At 40.6% G+C, this 17,807-nt stretch overlaps 1 protein-coding gene across 1 annotated transcript in view; it reads right to left on the bottom strand.

The window, feature by feature from the left end:
- The window catches only part of ATRNL1 (attractin like 1), a 981,827-nt gene that overhangs the window by 487,224 nt on the left and 476,796 nt on the right, over positions 1–17,807 (bottom strand). The window contains exon 25 of the mRNA XM_054982776.1: positions 7,386–7,447. Coding sequence (XP_054838751.1) covers positions 7,386–7,447 — 62 coding nt within the window. The remainder of the gene's footprint in view (positions 1–7,385; positions 7,448–17,807) is intronic.

Below are 17,807 nucleotides of genomic sequence, written 5' to 3'. Positions count from 1 at the left end.
TCCATTAACAAACTATCAGTAAAATAAATAGTAATCTATTAAACCACAGAAAGTACATTACTCACATCGAGTGAGTACCAGGTTTGTATTTTCACTTTCTTTCTGTCTCCACAAACTTCTTTCTTACTGACTGGCTTAAATAAGGGGCACCTAACTTGCAACCAGTACAGATGGTCAGACTCGCCTTCAAGGCAGAAGTATAATGTTTCATTTAACCCTTTGGGTGGTTCAGTAAAAAATATACCATTCATCCTTGGAGAACCCTTGTTCTATTCCCAAAAATGTTAAATCTTCTAGCTTGTGATTATATTTTTGAGAAGATTTCACTAAAGGCATACCTATCCTGTTAACTTAGAGGCTGCCTTCATGTTCATTTAATCTTATTTTCAGTTTTTATTATTTCATTTACATACATATTTACATATTTACAAACCAGGACAGTAGATTACACAGATCCTAAATTTAGTGTCACAGGTAGTAAAATTCCTAAACAGGCATTTTGTCTTTTCCCTAGGATTTTTAAAAGCTGTAGCCCTATCAGCCATTCATGATAATTGTAAGATGGACAGGGAAAAAGTTCATAATTTGTTAATAGAAGCACTGTTAAAATACTGGTTTGCAATGTCTTAAAGCTTTCTGAATGTAGGCTCCTCATAAACATAACCGATCCATTTTAAAACATATAACTCTGAAATAAGAAGCTCAGTTAAACAATGTGACCAATCTTGCCTTCATAACGAAAAAAATTGTATTGTGTAAATGTATTATATAAAATAGCAATGTGGTCAATGTGCTTCTATTCTAGGCCCCTTGAACAAGAGTTATGCAGCTTGAAATACACCTGTCCTTTTCTAAGCACAAAAAAAGTCAGCTTCTGTAGTGGTGGGCAAAATATTAATCAAAATTGATAAGCTGCCCATCAGCTGAGCAGAGCAGAGGCAGACAGCAGAACTGCTGACTCATGTATGGACACTGGTGGGGAAAACACCAATCACTCTTAAGATGCACATACACCTCTCCTCCTTTTCCCTATGCTAGTGCCACTGCCTTCATGTCATCAAAGGAAATTGTGCTGCTGCATACTGTTCAGATGGCTATCTCACTTGAATTTGCAAGCCCAGCATCCATTAGGCTTGAGTGAGCTATCATAACTGAGGTTTTTCATTTTTTAAAACTAGTCTTTCACTTCCGGATTTTTGCCTACTCCCTCAGCCCACCTTCAGATTCACATCTGAGCTGGGGCAGGGGTGGGGGGTGGGGTGATCAAAACTAGTGATGGCACCAAAGTTTTAATTACTTGGTCTAGTCTGTTGACTGTTATGATTATTATGCTCAGTTGTATTATGTATCAAGAGCCATTTCCCCCAATGGTTCTCCTGTAGCTCACTACTGCATATGTGCAATCAGCAGTGAATAAGCCAGGTGCTCAAGCCAGCTGCTTTGTAGGAGCATGCCCAGGAGCTCTTTAATATTCAACCTTTACTGTTCAGAAAACTGTCACTGATTGCTGAAAATGGACACGTAATTTACAAAAAATACTGTACTTCATGAACAGATAAACTATTCATATTTACGCATATGGCCATCATTCCCAATTTGAAAATTTCACATCACTGTATCTAACTCTCAACATGGCCCTTTCTATAGATACTTAAATGCAAATATTGTGGCCATGGACAAACAAGACAGAACTTTCTACAGACCTGAGAAAAGCCCCAAGTTTGAAATAACACACACACACAAGAAGCACACGTAGCTTTAAGAAATGAATGCCCTCAATGGCCACTGCTAGGCAACTACAACAATATTGCCAGCCTTCAAGTCTTTGTTTCTGTCAGTAAGAGGCAGGAGGAGGGCAGAACCCTTCTCCAGGGCTATTTTGGCCTTTAAGGGAGGACACATTGGGGCTAGGCCTGGCAGCAACTGCCAAATGACTTGTTACCCACCCAACTTGCATGACTCATCTAGGCCTGGCTGCCTGCTACTGATCAACAGCAGTCCCTGTCTGCACAAAAGGCAGTGTGTATAGTGGTTATAGTTTCAGATTAGAATATAGGAGGCCCAGGTTCAAATCTCCACTCTGCTATGGAAGCTTACTTAATAACCTTGGACCATCCATCTCACAGGGTTGTTGTGAGGATTAAATGGAAGCAAGGAGAATGATGCAGGCTGCTTTTGGTCCCCACTGTGGAAAAAGTCAAGGTATAAATTTATTTATTTATTTTATTTATTTATTCAATTTATATACCGCCCATCCCAGGGGCTCTGGGCGGTGAACAGTTAAAATTGATAAAAACAAAACTAAAATCAATATACAAATAATAAAACAAATTAACAAGGTGCAGTGGTGGGGAGAACCTTCCCCACCCCAAAGGTGGGAGGCCGACATGGCAATGAAATAAATAAATAATAAACATAGCAGAATAAATAATAAATAAATAAATATAGCTGAAGCTGGAGGGCCAATAAAAGGGAGGTGGGTTGGTGGGCATGAAGAAGAGAAAGAAGTAGAGAAAGGTTAGGTTATGGGGGCTGCCAGAGGGAAAGAGGAAATAATGTTAGAAGGGATGTACAGAGGAAATTATGAACTGCCCCCCCCCTCAAGTCCTTTCAAGTTCCTCCCCATGCAAGCAGACACAGCCTAGCTGGTACCATGCAAATCAGCCAGTGTTTCTCCAGGTAGAGGCTACCAGAGGTAGGGAAGAAAGGAGAACTGAAGATAGGGGGTTGATCCAAGTGGGTTGGCTGGTGATTGGGAAGAACCCACAGAAGGAAGCAGGACAAGGGGAGAGATGGTGGAGGCTTTCAGGAAACGGAAAGAAGAAACAGTGGAGGACAGGCAAATGAGATTCCCTATGCACATTCAAAATAGAAATAAAAGAAACAAGCCCATCACTCACTGAACAGATATTCTCATTGAACTAACATCTAGCAGAATCAGGATCATGTTTGAGTTCAGATCGCTAGTGAGCATAGCGACTGTCATGAGCACAGACTGCTTTAAAAGGAGATTAAACAGATTAATGGAGGATTTCTTTATCAGTGGCTACCAAGCAGAGTACCTAAAGGAAACTTCCACATTCAGTTGCAGTAAACCTCTGAATCCCAGTGTAAGGAGGTAACATAAGGGAGAGCATGGCCAGTACGCCCTGTCTGTTGTCCCTCCAGGGAAACTAGTTCAAGGATGCTGGACCAGACAGGGGAGGGGAGCCTGATCCAGCAGGGCTGTTTTTATTATCGTGTTGTAAATTTTGTGTTGTATGAATACCTGCTGCAATCCCATGCAAACTGACTCAACAATAAGGCTCACTTAATTCAGTGACACTTACTCCTGAGATATCTTGTTATGATTGGTTCCACAGGCACACTTATCATTACTGTTTTTGATGGGCAAATGTACTAGGGATTTTCAAAAATCTGAATGCCCTGAACTCTAAGAAATCCCAAACTTTAAAAAAAACCTTTCCGAAGATTACCAAGCTAGAATGAAATATTCTCCTTTCTTCTTTTCTTTGTTACAGAACCATTTTCTGAAATACTTTATTAACATTCTAGTAATGAAGTTAGGAATAAAGTTTAATTTCATTCCAAATGTTTTTGTTCAGCTAATCAATAAAATGTAATATATTCGCATCTATAGAAACCAGTATAGAAAACACAAGTATGTTCATTGCCTTACTTCTTACTGCCCTGGTTTATTACAATGCAGAATAAGAATCTGCAATATTTCTTGGCTGCTGTAAACAGGTTGCTCATTTCTTTGATGTCACTCATTTCACAGTCCCATTCCTACTGTGTCTGAAAAGAAGGCAGGTTTGGCAGGCTGCTTGAGAAAGCAGCTTGTCATTTGCCATAACATACAATGACATTACTGCCTAAAGGAAAGCCTGGCTCGCTCTCTTCTCTTTTTAAAAAAAGTCCTTGCTGCCATCACCCCAACATTTTTGTCACAGAGTTAACATTTGCTATAAGTTCACATTCTGCAGCATAAAAAGGAAACATTCTACTTAGTCTGGTAAATGAGCAATGTGTATATTCAAACCCATTTGTCACAGATGAATCACTAGTTTAGTCAGACAAGTTGGTCTAATGCCTGCTTTAATATTGAGAGGAGAGTGGTATTATGATAAAAGAAAACCAGTTGGGATGAAGAACATCTGTGAGAAAAGTAGCTTCATATACTCCAGAATTGCTTGGAGCATAATTTTACTGAACACTGTCAGAAGGAAACAGGGCACAAAAAGTTGCAAAATGTGAGACAATTTCATATTCATGTTGAAATGCAGACAATAATGTTTTAAAAGTGTTCCCAGGGAACCATTAATGCACAGCTGCAGAGTATTTGCACCTCAAAAGCACCTCCAGCTCAGCAGATGCAGCATTGGAGCCAATCCTTCAGTGAATGGAAAGAGTTTTTGGAAGGGTTCTTTGCCACCATTCCCCTCCCACTGCATATTACTTAAGGCCCCCAAAGGCTTTTCTTAAGGACTTTTTTGTGACCAATGTGGCATATTGTATATGAGGCAACAGCAAAAACAGGGAATTGGCAGGACCCCTCCTCTATTTTGCATTCTTGTATGAGTACAAGTGGTTGTGTATGTGTAATTTACTGACTCCTTCTTCTTGCTGCCTTCCATATTACCATATTGTTGACCCTCAGAAGCAGCTTTTTAGAGAGCTTAGAGGGATGCACAGGGAAGGGAAAGGTAGCAAAGATCTCATCTGCAAACTCATTCTTCTTGGGGAAAGGTTGAATCCAACCCTTTGTGCCTGAAGGAGGTAACCTATCTGACTACTTTTTGCCAGTGGAACTGTTCACAGTGCTCAAACAGTGCCTTAACAGAAATATCAGTTCATTCATCCTGAGAGACCCATAAAAAAGGAAAACTAAAACCTTGCCCAAATATAGAAATGCAGTCTATTGAAGGCTATACCCAGAAACAATCTAATAAGAATTACAATCCCCACATTTACTCCACCATTGTATTAACAGAAGATGGAGTAGGAGGAAGTCAAAATGAGACTAAGCATTTGCTGAAAGGGCATTTTTATGTGAAATAAACTGGCTTTGGCATTCTCACAAATAATGCACTAAAAGCCATTCAGTCTAGAAACACGTGATTTGTAAATGTGAGTTAGAAAAGGATTCTTTTAAAAAACAATGTATAACAACAATAACAATTATATGTAAGAGTCATTGTAACTTTTGGTTACTGTAACATTTTCACCCATCTACTGATACAGGAAATTTGAAAAAAAATGCAAAAACCATCACTTGTGAAAAAGACTCTGCCCTTAACAGCCAAGGCAACTGTAAGCCCATGACTAGGGTTACCACCCCCTGGTGGAGGTGGGAGATCCCTTGCTCCCAACTCTGCCCCCACCTCTCATGTGGCTGGCAGGGGGAAGGCATGGGAACAGGGCTAGAAGCTCCAGAATGCTCCAGCTTTGCGCTGGGAATGATGTCATCCTAGCACAACGTGGAATTGATAGATCATGTTGGGTGGGGGGATTCAGTAAAAATCAGCTCCAAACACTCAATATATATGTGATTTTTACAGAATCAGGCCCTGGTGCAACCTATCACTTCTGAATCATGTTGGGAATGACCCCTCACCCCCCACTTTCAGCCTGGGGGACCTGCCAACCCTGTCCATGACACTGTTTCTTAAACTCTTTCTCCATGTCCAAAATGACCTATGTAACAAGATTCTCATGATATAAACAGCCACTATAAATGTCATCATGTCATCATATCTAGAGCACTAGATAAGGATCTCAAAAGATGCCCAGCTGATACATGGAACATTGCTGGGAATAAACTGTTGATCTACACAACATATTCCACAGACAGTGATTTTATCTATCTACAGACAGTGATTTTATCAAGGAAAAAGAGGCATATAATGCAATAAGATGCTCGTTCTTACTTAGAGATTGTTAACCTAAATGTGACATGGCAGGAGCTAAAATGTTCCTTTACAATATCCTGTTTTAATTTATATGTAGTTGGAATTCAAAATTGAGCTACTTTAACTCTGTAGATCAACTATCTAACTTTAACTGTAACAGTTTTTAATTAAAAAATTTAAGTTAATAGCAAAACTTAACTTCTATTGAGTTGACTTGATGGGCAAAGTATTCAGAATAGACAAAAGCAAGCACTTTCACATCATGCCTAATTATTTTATGCAATTCACTGCCATAAGATGTAGTTATGGACTTTAGCTGAAATCTCTATGTAAGAATTAATCAAATTTATGGATGAGAAAAGATGATAGTATGGAATCTCCACATTTAAGGTGTGTCTGAATTAGACATGGGCATGAACAGGAAAAAAACTGAACATGGTGCTCATTGTTCGTTGCCATCCACGAACAACAAACTATGAACATTGACGAACATGACCTGTTCACTAATATGTTCGTTGTTCGTTGTTCATGGGGGCCAGCAGGCTCTCCTCCAGCCATCAAGATCCCTAACACACCACTCCCAGAAACCCTACCTGAGCAGACAGCAGGAAATGCACCAATAATAAATAATAGCTTGGCCCAGAGCCTGGCAGCAGCCCTGGAACTTGAAGAGGTAGATCCCTATCCCACCACACACAAAGAAAATTCAAGCTCCAATGTACTCTCTCAAAATGCCAACAGCAACTGTCTCTCCACTGTCTGCAAAGTCAGAGCTGGGAGCCCCCCTCCCCCCTGCTCTTTGCTCCACACTTGAAAGGAAGACCTGCCTACAAAGCTAAATTGGGCTTAGATTGGGGCTTCCAGGGCAACAGCAGGAGTTCAGACAGAGTTCAGACAATCCCTGCCTAAGTTGCCAAGGGAATTGATTGCAAGTGCTAGACTGTCTGGCTTGACAAACAGCAACAAACAGCAATAAACAAGGCTTGCAACGATCACCGGTTCATTTATAATGGGGCCTCACAAACAGCTTGTTCACGAACAGCTGATTGGGCTGTTCATGGCGTTTTTTAGTTCCTATTGCTGTTCATGCCCATCTCTAGTCTGAATATCAGATGTTAGGACAAAAGCAAGAAGTGAGTGGGCTTTGTGTTCTGCTTGTAGACTTCCAGGTTAGCTAATGTGGGAAACAGAATTCTGGAATAGATGGATCTTTGGTCCAATCCATCAGGGCTATCTTTATATCATATTCTTACTATTTTTCAAATTCTGTCAACACTGCTTAGCATTAACCATGGTTGCATTCAGCTGGAAGAGTAAGAATTTATGCTAGAAATATGAGCGGTGAGAGAAGGATCTTTCTTCAACTTTGATTTTGTGCTTCTAAAAATTGATTCCAAGGGGTAGTACAACCACATTTTGACCACATGTGTCCTAGAGTGTATAGTGTATTATAGAATTACTGAGAAATTTTACCTGAAAAAAGTGACAAAGAACTGCACCAGATCCATAATGGTATTGTGCTGTGAAAATGCAATCTGCAAAGAAGAGACAAAGGTGAATCAATTTCATAGCCAACTACTACTAAGGTTGATTAAAGAAGCAACAAAATTCATGAGTATGAAGATGTTATGCATGCAAAAGGTTTCAGCCACACACTGCTGGATAGTACGCTATTGCTGCGCTATAGCAATCTTTTAGTATACTGGGTTGTCTTGTTCATGCTGGATAATCCAGTTGTTAATTATTGCTCTAACACATTGATAGTGCAATATCCAGTGATGCAGCACAGAATGCACCAAGTTAGCTAGTACAGTACAAATCAGAGTGTTTCGGATAATATTCATTAGCGTAGAAGGTTTGGACACTAACCCTGCTCTCTGTGGGGGAAAGAGTACTTCCCTTTCACTGCAGACAACCACACTGAACTCAGTGCTGTTCCAAGAATACTCAGGCTCCTGGGGCAGCATTTTGAGTGGCACAGAGGAGAGGCAGAAATGAGAGCTCTGCCTACTGTACTTTGGATTCATCTTAAGTTGACAACATGAAAGAAAATGATATGACCAACATCATCTTTAATATCCCTTGACCAATAATTTAAGTCCACAGTAGCAGCTGAATTGACTAGAAATAACTTATATGTAAGGATGAGACCAAATCAATAGATTCAATTCACAACAGAGAGACCTGTGACAGCTACATGAAAGTTGCAATCTTATTTGCAAATAAGTCATATGGACATCCATGAGATTTAACTTGTGAGTAAACATGATTTGGATTAGGATACAATGCCAAAATATTCAACACATTTTATGTTGTTTAAAACCATTAAGCTTGTGAATTTTAAAAAAATTAACTTTGGCAAAAGCCAGTTTGAGTGCTATTTTGGTGGAAAGGTAGGATAAGAAGCCTTTACACATACGAACAAACGGACAGACAGACAAAAAAACATGGTATCATTTAATGCCAGAGCATTTTTAAAATACGGAACAAAAATATCAGTCAATGTATCTAATTCTTATGATGGTCTCATCTATGGATACTTAAATCTAGAGACTGCAGCCACAAAGAGAAAAAACAAATCTTTGTAGAAAACTCTGAAAAGCCCCAGGTTTTAAGAAAAATCTAAAATCTATTTTTAAAATATGAGTATTACCTGTACTTTTAACAAATGAGATCTCAGCAGCCAGCCATTGTGGGGGTTGACAAACAACTACAATAATATAGCTAGCCTTCAAACTTTGGTTTCTATCGGTAAAAGGTGGAAAGAGCCCTTTCCAGGGATATTTTAGCCTTCCAGTCCATCTCTGCTCCCCTCCATCCTGACCTGGGGGAAGGACTTATTAGAGGTAAGTCCAGAAGCAACCACTAGAGAACTTGCTACCATACAATTTGTGCAACTCACCCAGTTACGGCAGAGGCTACTGGATGACTTGATGCCACAAAACTCGCCTGGGCCTAGCAGTAGCTTCTGCACAATATATGCAACTTGGCCTGGCCTGGCCTGGCAGCAACCACCATACAACTCACTTGAGCTACTTGCTATCACATGACTTTAGCAACTTGGCCAGACTTTCCTCAGGAAGAAGATGGCCAAGGGAGGAAAGGAGGGAAAGCTGAATGTCAGTATTGTGTAGTGGTTATAGTATCAGACTAGGATCTGGGAGACCCAGGTTCAAATCCCCACTCTGCCATGGCAACTTGCTGGCTGACCTTGGTCCAATCTCTCTCTCTCTCTCTCTCTCTCTCTCTCTCTCTCTCTCTCTCTCTCTCTCTCTCTCTCTCTCAGCATAACCTACCTTACAGAATTTTTACAAGGATAAAATGGAGGAGAGGAGAATAATGTAAGCTGCTCTGGATACCAACTGGGGAAAGAGGTAGAGTACAAATGAAATAAATAGAGCTGAGGACTGGGATAGAGGCAGATAACCATTGGTTTGTGAATGGGAAGTGAAAAAAGGAAGCAGAGACGACAACATGTCCCCTGAGTCTGCCAGGAGGAGAAAAAGAGTACATATTGTTGGGAAGAGGATACTGGGAGAAATGAAGTAAGCACAAGTATTTTCAGGTTCCCTGCTTGTACAAACTATTTTACACAAGCATACATTTGAATGCTCTGATCCACCACGGAATATGCTTCTGTATGCCTCTCCCTAGCTGGATGAACAATGCAAACAGATGCTGCACAGAGAATTCCCCTTCCCAATTCAGGTGTCAGGAAGGCTGTGCACATGTAGCCTCTTTAAAAGCAGCAATAAGACATTTAGGAGGGGACAATAAGTGGACCAGATTTAGTCTCCTCCCCATTCTTCTGTTCTGGTTGATAGGAGTGTGCTCTGAGAAAATGTTGTTATAATGTCAGATTTTTATTGTGACTGCTGATTAGTAGGACACTACTAATTTGGGATTCAAATCCATGTGATTTTTTCAGGTTCTGGAGTTTCAATGAGGAATGTAGTCTGTAGCAGCTGTTTATAGACATAAGGACACCAAAAAACATGGTACAGTCTCAGATCTAAAGACCACCCTGATTTCAAGCAGACTGAACTGAGGTGTTCAGTTTTACAGACCCCCAAAGTAAGTGCCTTTTGGTACAAGCTCACTTCTCTCTACTGATTCCTACATTTGTGGGGGGGGGGGAGGTAGGGAATGGGAGTCAAGCAGCAGATTAGGAGGAGAGCTCCAGCTGGGCATTTTAAAAAAATGGTCTGCATTTGTTTTATTTTCCTATTTTTACAATGAATGACCGACAATACCTTTACCTTCCTTCCTTCTTTACCTTCCACTGAAAAGTCTGTGTTTGCCATCCTTCCTTGTTGTGGTCTGTTGTTTGTTTCCTTTCACAAAGTCAGGAAGGAGAGAAGGAAGGAGAACTGCAGCTTTGCCATTATTCCCTATAGGGGACTCTTCAGGTAGGGGGCTGGAGTGGCTGTTTTTCAGCTACATGACACCAATATTGTAGAGGAGTTAATTTAATTCAATTTAATTGATTTCCCCCCCACCTCCCTGCAAGCAGACTCAGAGCTGGTTATAACAGTATAATAACAATAAAATAATTTATAATACAATACACAGAATTAAAAACAGTTGCATTATCAAGTTAAAACCAGATTACCTAAGATGGCTATCAGTGTTCACAGTACACCCCATCACTCAAGATGTTATGGGGTAGGACAGGCAGATGATATATGATGTTAATAACGGTGTACCACAGATCACAGTGGGGGGAGGGGGAGCTGGACAGTTCATCTACGCCTTAATCGCAACTATAGGCCTGATGGAACATCTCCATCTTACAGGCCCTGCGAAACTGTAACAAGTCCCGCATGGCCCTAGTTTCAATGGAGAGGGAGTTCCACCAGGCTGGTGCCAGGGCCTTTTTGGTCCTGGCTCTGGTTGAAGCTAGGTGAATGTCCTTGGGGCCAGGGACCACCAGAAAGTGTTTGTCAGCAGAATGAAGTGCCCTCTGGGGAACATATGGCAAGAGGAGGTCCTGCAGGTATGTTGGTTCCAGTCCACTAAGTGCTTTAAATATCATAACCAGTACCTTGAACTTGACCTGGAACTGCCAGTGCAGCTGACACAGAATAGGTCTTATATGCATCCTAACTGGAGTTCTGGTGAGGGTGCATGCCACTGCATTCTGGACCAGTTGTAACTTCTGGATCAGTCTCAAAGGCAGCCCTGCGTAGAGTGAGTTGCAGTAATCTAATCTGGAGATGACCATTGCCTGGATCACTGTAGCTATGTTGCAGTGTATGAGATAGGGAATAAGCTGCCTGTCCACTAAAGAACCTTTGAGTTTAAAGCAAATTGGACCAAAGGGTCCAGTTCTGCAGCCTCAGAACAAGGTGCCCCCAGCCATCCTACTTGAAAAGGAAAAGTGGCCCCACTCTCTCAAAGCAGGGAGGGAAGGAAAAGGAGCAAGACAGAACCACAGCTCTGTCAGGTCCTGAATGTAGCTTGTTCCAGCAGGGAACTGTGTGTTTGTGAAAGAACATTCAGTCAGGGAAAAGCAGGCAAACTGTGTGTGTGTCTGAGAAAAGGTCTTACTTGTAATTGAGAGAGAAATTAATATCAAAAGCAGGCAAGCTGTGTGCAGCCTGAGCTTGTGTAAGTTGTCTGAGAGAAATATGACCTATATGGAAACCTAAACGGTGTGTTTGTGAAAGAACATTCAGTCAGAGAAAAGCAGGCAAACTTTGTGTATGCCTGAGAAAAGGTCTTACTTGTAATTGAGAGAGAAATTAGTATCAAAAGTAGGCAATCTGTGCATGAAGCCTGAGAGAAGATCTGTGTGACTGTATTTAAGTAACCTCAAGAATTGAGAACTACTCTTTTGAAACCATCAAGTTTTAGAAATAATATGAAACCGATATGCTTCTTATAAAAATAAAAGTTTCCTTATTTTTTTTAAATATCCTGGAGTATCTGTCATTCCTATCCTCAGGGCCACATAGTACCATGAAGAAGCCTGACGCTTAGGCACATTACTAAAAGGGAAATTTAAATAAAATATATTGGAATATAATATTCCTGGTGGCAGCAATCTAGCCAAAGGGCGTAAGAGAAAAGGCTTAAAGACCAAATCTAACCAAGAGAAAGAAAGCATCGTAACAAGGTCTATTTCAAAAAGTCACTGAATCTTTCTCTTGCAATGCATCCTTATTAAGAATTTCTTAAAAAACATATTTAACTTTTTCATTTGCACCACCTAATGATATCTCTAGAGTCATACTTGTTCAATGTTTTATAGCATAAGTAGAGTTTTCGGTAATTGTACTTTTGAGTATATTGTAGTGAACTGCTCTGCAAGTTGCTTATAAAAGCACAATTCCACTTAAAACAGATGGTCTCAGAGAACTTTTCCAGAGTTAGGTTCCCTTAAGTGGTATGTGCACTTCAATAATACATCCTCATTCCTAGACATTTGTACAACTTTATCTTCCTTCCATGACCCACCAGTACACCATAACTACATGATTTGTGGCACTGCAGCACAGTCATTTTTAGGATAAGTATGTTAATATTCCTAAATGTTATATCTGCTCATTCATTTTAATTTTGACAGGTTTTCTTCAAAGCAGCCTAATTATTGCAAGCACTAGATTAATTTAATTCTTCAGAACTTCATTTTTCCACAATACCACACGATATTCAATGTCATAAGCATCAGACTCAGAGCAGGTCAAGCAGAGAAAGAAATTAAATCTTATCATTGATGAAATCATGAAGTCTACAAAAATCCTAATGACGCGCTTATATACTGGACTCAATAAGCATGTAATGAAAAACCTGTAAATTTAAATGACAATTAATAGAACTAAGCAAAATTTAAAAGCCTTGTAAACAACTTGGGCCACATTCAGATGTCACCACTACAAACCTCTATTTGCAATGGACACCAATTCAGTTTATACTGCTCACAGGCTCCCCCTCTCCTCATACCCTTGCTCATTTGGTACACCGTTATTAACATCATATATCATCTGCCTGTCCTACCCCATAACATCTTGAGTGATGGGATGTACTGTGAACACTGATAGCCATCTTAGGTAATCTGGTTTTAACTTGATAATGCAACTGTTTTTAATTCTGTGTATTGTATTATAAATTATTTTATTGTTATTATACTGTTATAACCAGCTCTGAGTCTGCTTGCAGGGAGGTGGGGGGGAAATCAATTAAATTAAATTAAATTAACTCCTCTACAATATTGGTGTCATGTAGTTGAAAAACAGCCACTCCAGCCCCGTACCTGAAAAGTCCCCTATAGGGAATAATGGCAATTCACTGTAACATCTGCATGTAGGTGCCTCAGTATATTTCTCTCCACAAATTAGGATTCTTAAGCTTAGTGAGCTACCACTGATATAAGGAGACTGTTCTAGGCTACATGGAACAATGGTCTGAGGATATGGCCTTGTTATATGATCAATCTGCAAGATTTGAGCATTCAGTGTAGGGCAGCCAAGCCCCCACTGAAGTTGGGGGATTCTCCACCCCAGGTTCCCATTTTTTTGCCACTGCCATGGTTGGAGAAAGAAAAATCTTAAAAATCACTAGACATGGGCACGAACCAAAAAAATTTAACGAACCAGCAGTTCGTGATTCAGTGCCTATGATGAACCCGAACCAGCAAACTGCAACGAACATTTCCTGCTGATGAACTGGTTTGAGGTTCGTGGTTCGTGGGTGTCAGAATGGCCCCTGTTGGACTTAGAGAGCCCATATTCCCAGGGAGTGTTTAGCAGGCTCTCCTCCAGCCAGCACCCAAGTTTGGTCAAGATTGCAATAGGGATCATTTGGAGTTATACTCTCTCCAATCCGAGGCCCCCAGGAAACTCCCATTTGATACAATTAGAGCCACCAGTTGATGTTGGCCCAGTGTACAAGGGGTTGGCCATCAGAACTGCCTATCAGGGTTTGCAGGCGTGAGATTGGAGTGCCCTCCCTCCCCCCGGGTGTCTTCTCCCATGTAACCAATTGTTACCAATTTGCAGCTCCATGGTTGGAAGGAAGACCTGCCGATCAAGGTAAGCTGGGCTTCGATTCAGGTTTCCAGAGCAACAGAAGGAGTGCAGACAGAGTTCAGGCATTCCCCCAGCTCCATTTCCAAGGGAATTGATTGATGGTGCCTGACTGTCTGGCTTCACGAACCGCAGGCGAACACAATGAACCGGGCTTCCAACGAAAGGTGGTTCATTGGCCATGAACCCTCATGAACTGCCGGTTCGCAAACAGACAATCAGGCGGTTTTAAAGCTTATACTATTGTATTATGAATGATTTTACCCATGTATTGCTAATTATTTTATTAACGTTTTATTCTCTTCTGTGGTACCTTCTATTGGTGTCTTTGTTAATTGCTGGTCATTGACCATGAAAAATAAACTACTACTACAGGCAGTTCGTGGGGTTTTTTGGTTCGTAATGCTGTTCGTGCCCATGTCTAAAAATCACCACTGGGAGATGACATGATGTCACTTCTGAGAAAAATCCTATAAGTTACATGGCACCATCGCTGACAGTGCCCCATGCCCCATACCCCCTGGTCTTCTGCTTGTTGCCAGACCATGCCTAGCAACACTAATCAATTGAGCTTTAGATACAAGAAGTTATCTAATACAAAGAGACAAAATATAAGGAAATTCTAGGCACTAATAAAATAAAAAAATTTGGAGGAGACCTTACAGTCTGCATTAGAGCAATTATTTTTCTTATGTTGCCAGCACTCACTCTAATTGTTCCTCATTTCACAATTATTCTCAAGGAAAATTATTTAAATCAATAACTGCAACCCAGTTGATTACAAGTTATACCCACATAAAGGTACATTTTACATCAATTATTTCCAGATCAGCTAAATGGCTGAATTTTCTACATACACAGATCATCTTACCAACATGCAAACAGGTTTCCAAATAATAAATACATTTTGTATAAGTACTAGATGTGTACTGGATAACTGAAATATCAAAAGAGACAGTTTCCTCTAACAGATTCAAACAAAAATGTGTTTCATTGCATAACTCTATTTATAACAACTACAATTGACATATTTAAGATCCTTACCTACCGAGAAAGTCACAATATTGCATGTAGGTATGGAATGAAAATGGTATGCTGCAGGTAATATAGTCACCATCAATCTAGTTATGTTTGCTGCTGAGCAGCAAACAAAGGACAGCAGTACAAGCAAGAGATGGTGAATAACCAGCAGTACCCAAATATAGTAAAAAATGGCATTGGAATTGTCAACTGTCAACAATACTGGCCATTCAATAATCACCCAACTGCACAATGTGTGCAATTCTGGAAATTCTATGTCTCCATTAAATGCTAGTGGCTGATAAGGATGAGGGTTCCCTCTCCTGCCTTGATTCTTTCTATATCCTCTTCACCCTCCGTATCCACACCATCACTGTTGTCACGCCCAAAAATCATATAGCTAAGTTTAGCCATTCAGACCTACAAAGCAGAGTAAATTCTGGGTGACAACGAATATTGGCTACAATCAGATACCATTGGCCAACCATTGTTTACAAGCTGCAGTTTAATTAAATTCTGGTTTATTAGAGACATGGGTAATTAACTGGGATTACAAACCAAGAATTGCACCTATAATCCCCTGCTATTATTGATTTAACAATTTTACTTAATGAAACCTATATTTTAACAAATCACATTTAAATCCACATGCATATTATCAAACTCTCCTTACAGATACTTTTCTGACATAAAATCAGTTTGGTCTTGGAAGTCGGAGTGAGCAGGTATTAAGAATGTATGGTTATGTAGCAATACACCCAGACTGTATTGGAAAAATTAAGAATAAGCTACAAAAATGTACTTATATGAAAAGAAATAAATATAACTCCAATTGCCAAGGTGCTAAATAATCTTCTGTAACGAAAGCAAGTCTAAATAATCTTCTGTAACGAAAGCAAGTCTAAACCTCCCACAAGTTTTTTCTAGCTAGTTTTTTCCCCAAAAAAGTGTGTTTCTGCCAACATCATCGATAAACCAGTGGATTATTCTTTTATTAACTGCATTCTTTCATTGTTAATGAATTAAGACATTATAAACAGGCGAAACAAAAAAGGCAGCCAAACTTCAGCAGAAGACCTAATAACCACTGAACCCTGGTGACATATTTAATGTGTTAAGGTCAGACACAATACCAAGTAAACTGCCTGGACAGTGCTGATATGGATACTTAAACTCTATAAAATTATTACTTCTTACAGTATCATCAAAAATTGTAATTGAATTTCTTCCTGGATAAAATTATTATGCACTCCCACAGAGGCAAAATGCGTTTTCTATAGTAGAAGGGTATTGATAGAGTGTTAAGATTAACTATTTTCAGTGTGAGTTCTCCATTAGGAAAATGAATAACACCCTTTTTTAGTGAGACAACTTTTGACTCTGAAAGTACAAAAGACAACAAAAAGACTTAAGTGGCTGAACACATGTGCCTGTGGAACTTCACTTTCATTCTAAGGAACAGAAAAGAATAAATGGCAATTTTTCTTGTTACCCCAAAATTAATGTAGTATATCTAAAGTATGTAATATTTTATATATTATACACTCATTATTTGAAATATAAATATAAGAGCTGACATGGAAAGGACAAGAGATACAAATACAGGTGAATAGTAAAGTTCCTGGTCATGGTAAAAATTGGAAAGCTTCTTAGATGTATCATCTCCAACTGAAATATATATATATATATATATATAGAGAGAGAGAGAGAGAGAGAGAGAGAGAGAGAGCAGGGCCGGATTGAGGGGGGCAGGGGGGGTAACCTGCCCCCAGCACCACCAAAGAGGGGGCGCCAGGCGCAGCTGCCAGCTACCCGGGAGGCTGAGCGCAGGGTTGGGAGACCCTCGCCAGCCCTGCCGATGGGGCAGCTGGCTGGCTTGCCGCGCAGGACCTCCCAGCCCTGCGCTCAGCCACCAGCGCAGCAAGCCAGCTGCCTCAGCGCATGCCCTCGCCGCCGCCAGCTCCACGGCTCACCATGCACTGGGGCGGCCGGCTTGCCGCCATCAACACCCGCCTTCTGCACACTGGGCCAACATCATCAACAACCGGTGGCTTTAATTGTATCGAGTGGGAGTTTCCTGGGGGCCTTGGATTGGAGAGGGCATAACTCCCAGATCCCTTTTGCAATCTTGTCCAAACTTGGGTGATGGTTGTAGGCGAGCCTGTAAAACACTCCACAGGAATATGGGCTCTCTAAGTGCAACCAGGGCCATTCTGAGCCCCGTGAACCGCAAACTGGTTCGGCAACAGAAAAGGTTCATTGCGGTTCACGACCTCGGGATCATCATCGGCACTGAACCACAAACCATTTTTTTGGTTCATGCCCATGTCTAGTCATCACGCCACCCTAGGAGCATACTCTGGATGCTTCTTCTCCCACCTTACCCCCCTGCTGGCCCAGTGAGTGGGGGGGCAGAGGGTGGGAGCAGGGGAACAGCAACCCTAATGATAGCCATCAGGCACAAGAGTCTCACTGAATGTATGCCACAGGTCTGTGACCATACTTTTGCATTAAATATTTCTTATAAATAAAATTGCCTTGTTTGAGTACTTTTTAAAAATCCATTTTTTTTTACTTGTACTGGGGGTGTGGGGTGGTAGAGATTCTGTGATAATATTGAGCAATGTTCAGGTCCAATAGCACCTTAAAACCAATAGGAGTTTTCAGAGTATAAGCTTTTGAGAGTACTTGACGGGCAGCAGTAAAAATAAAGGTTGAACCACTATCTTAAGTGAAATTGTAAGGTCATTTACATGCTCAGGGACCTCCAGATGTCAGTATTCCATAGTCTATTCATAATTTCAGGTTGATGTCCAAATTTAATACACAGTGGAACTAGCAGGTTTTA

Source organism: Eublepharis macularius, chromosome 6, assembly GCF_028583425.1.
Source record: "Eublepharis macularius isolate TG4126 chromosome 6, MPM_Emac_v1.0, whole genome shotgun sequence".
NCBI classification, from domain to species: domain Eukaryota; kingdom Metazoa; phylum Chordata; class Lepidosauria; order Squamata; family Eublepharidae; genus Eublepharis; species Eublepharis macularius.
This window is presented reverse-complemented; position numbering and strand designations above follow the sequence as displayed.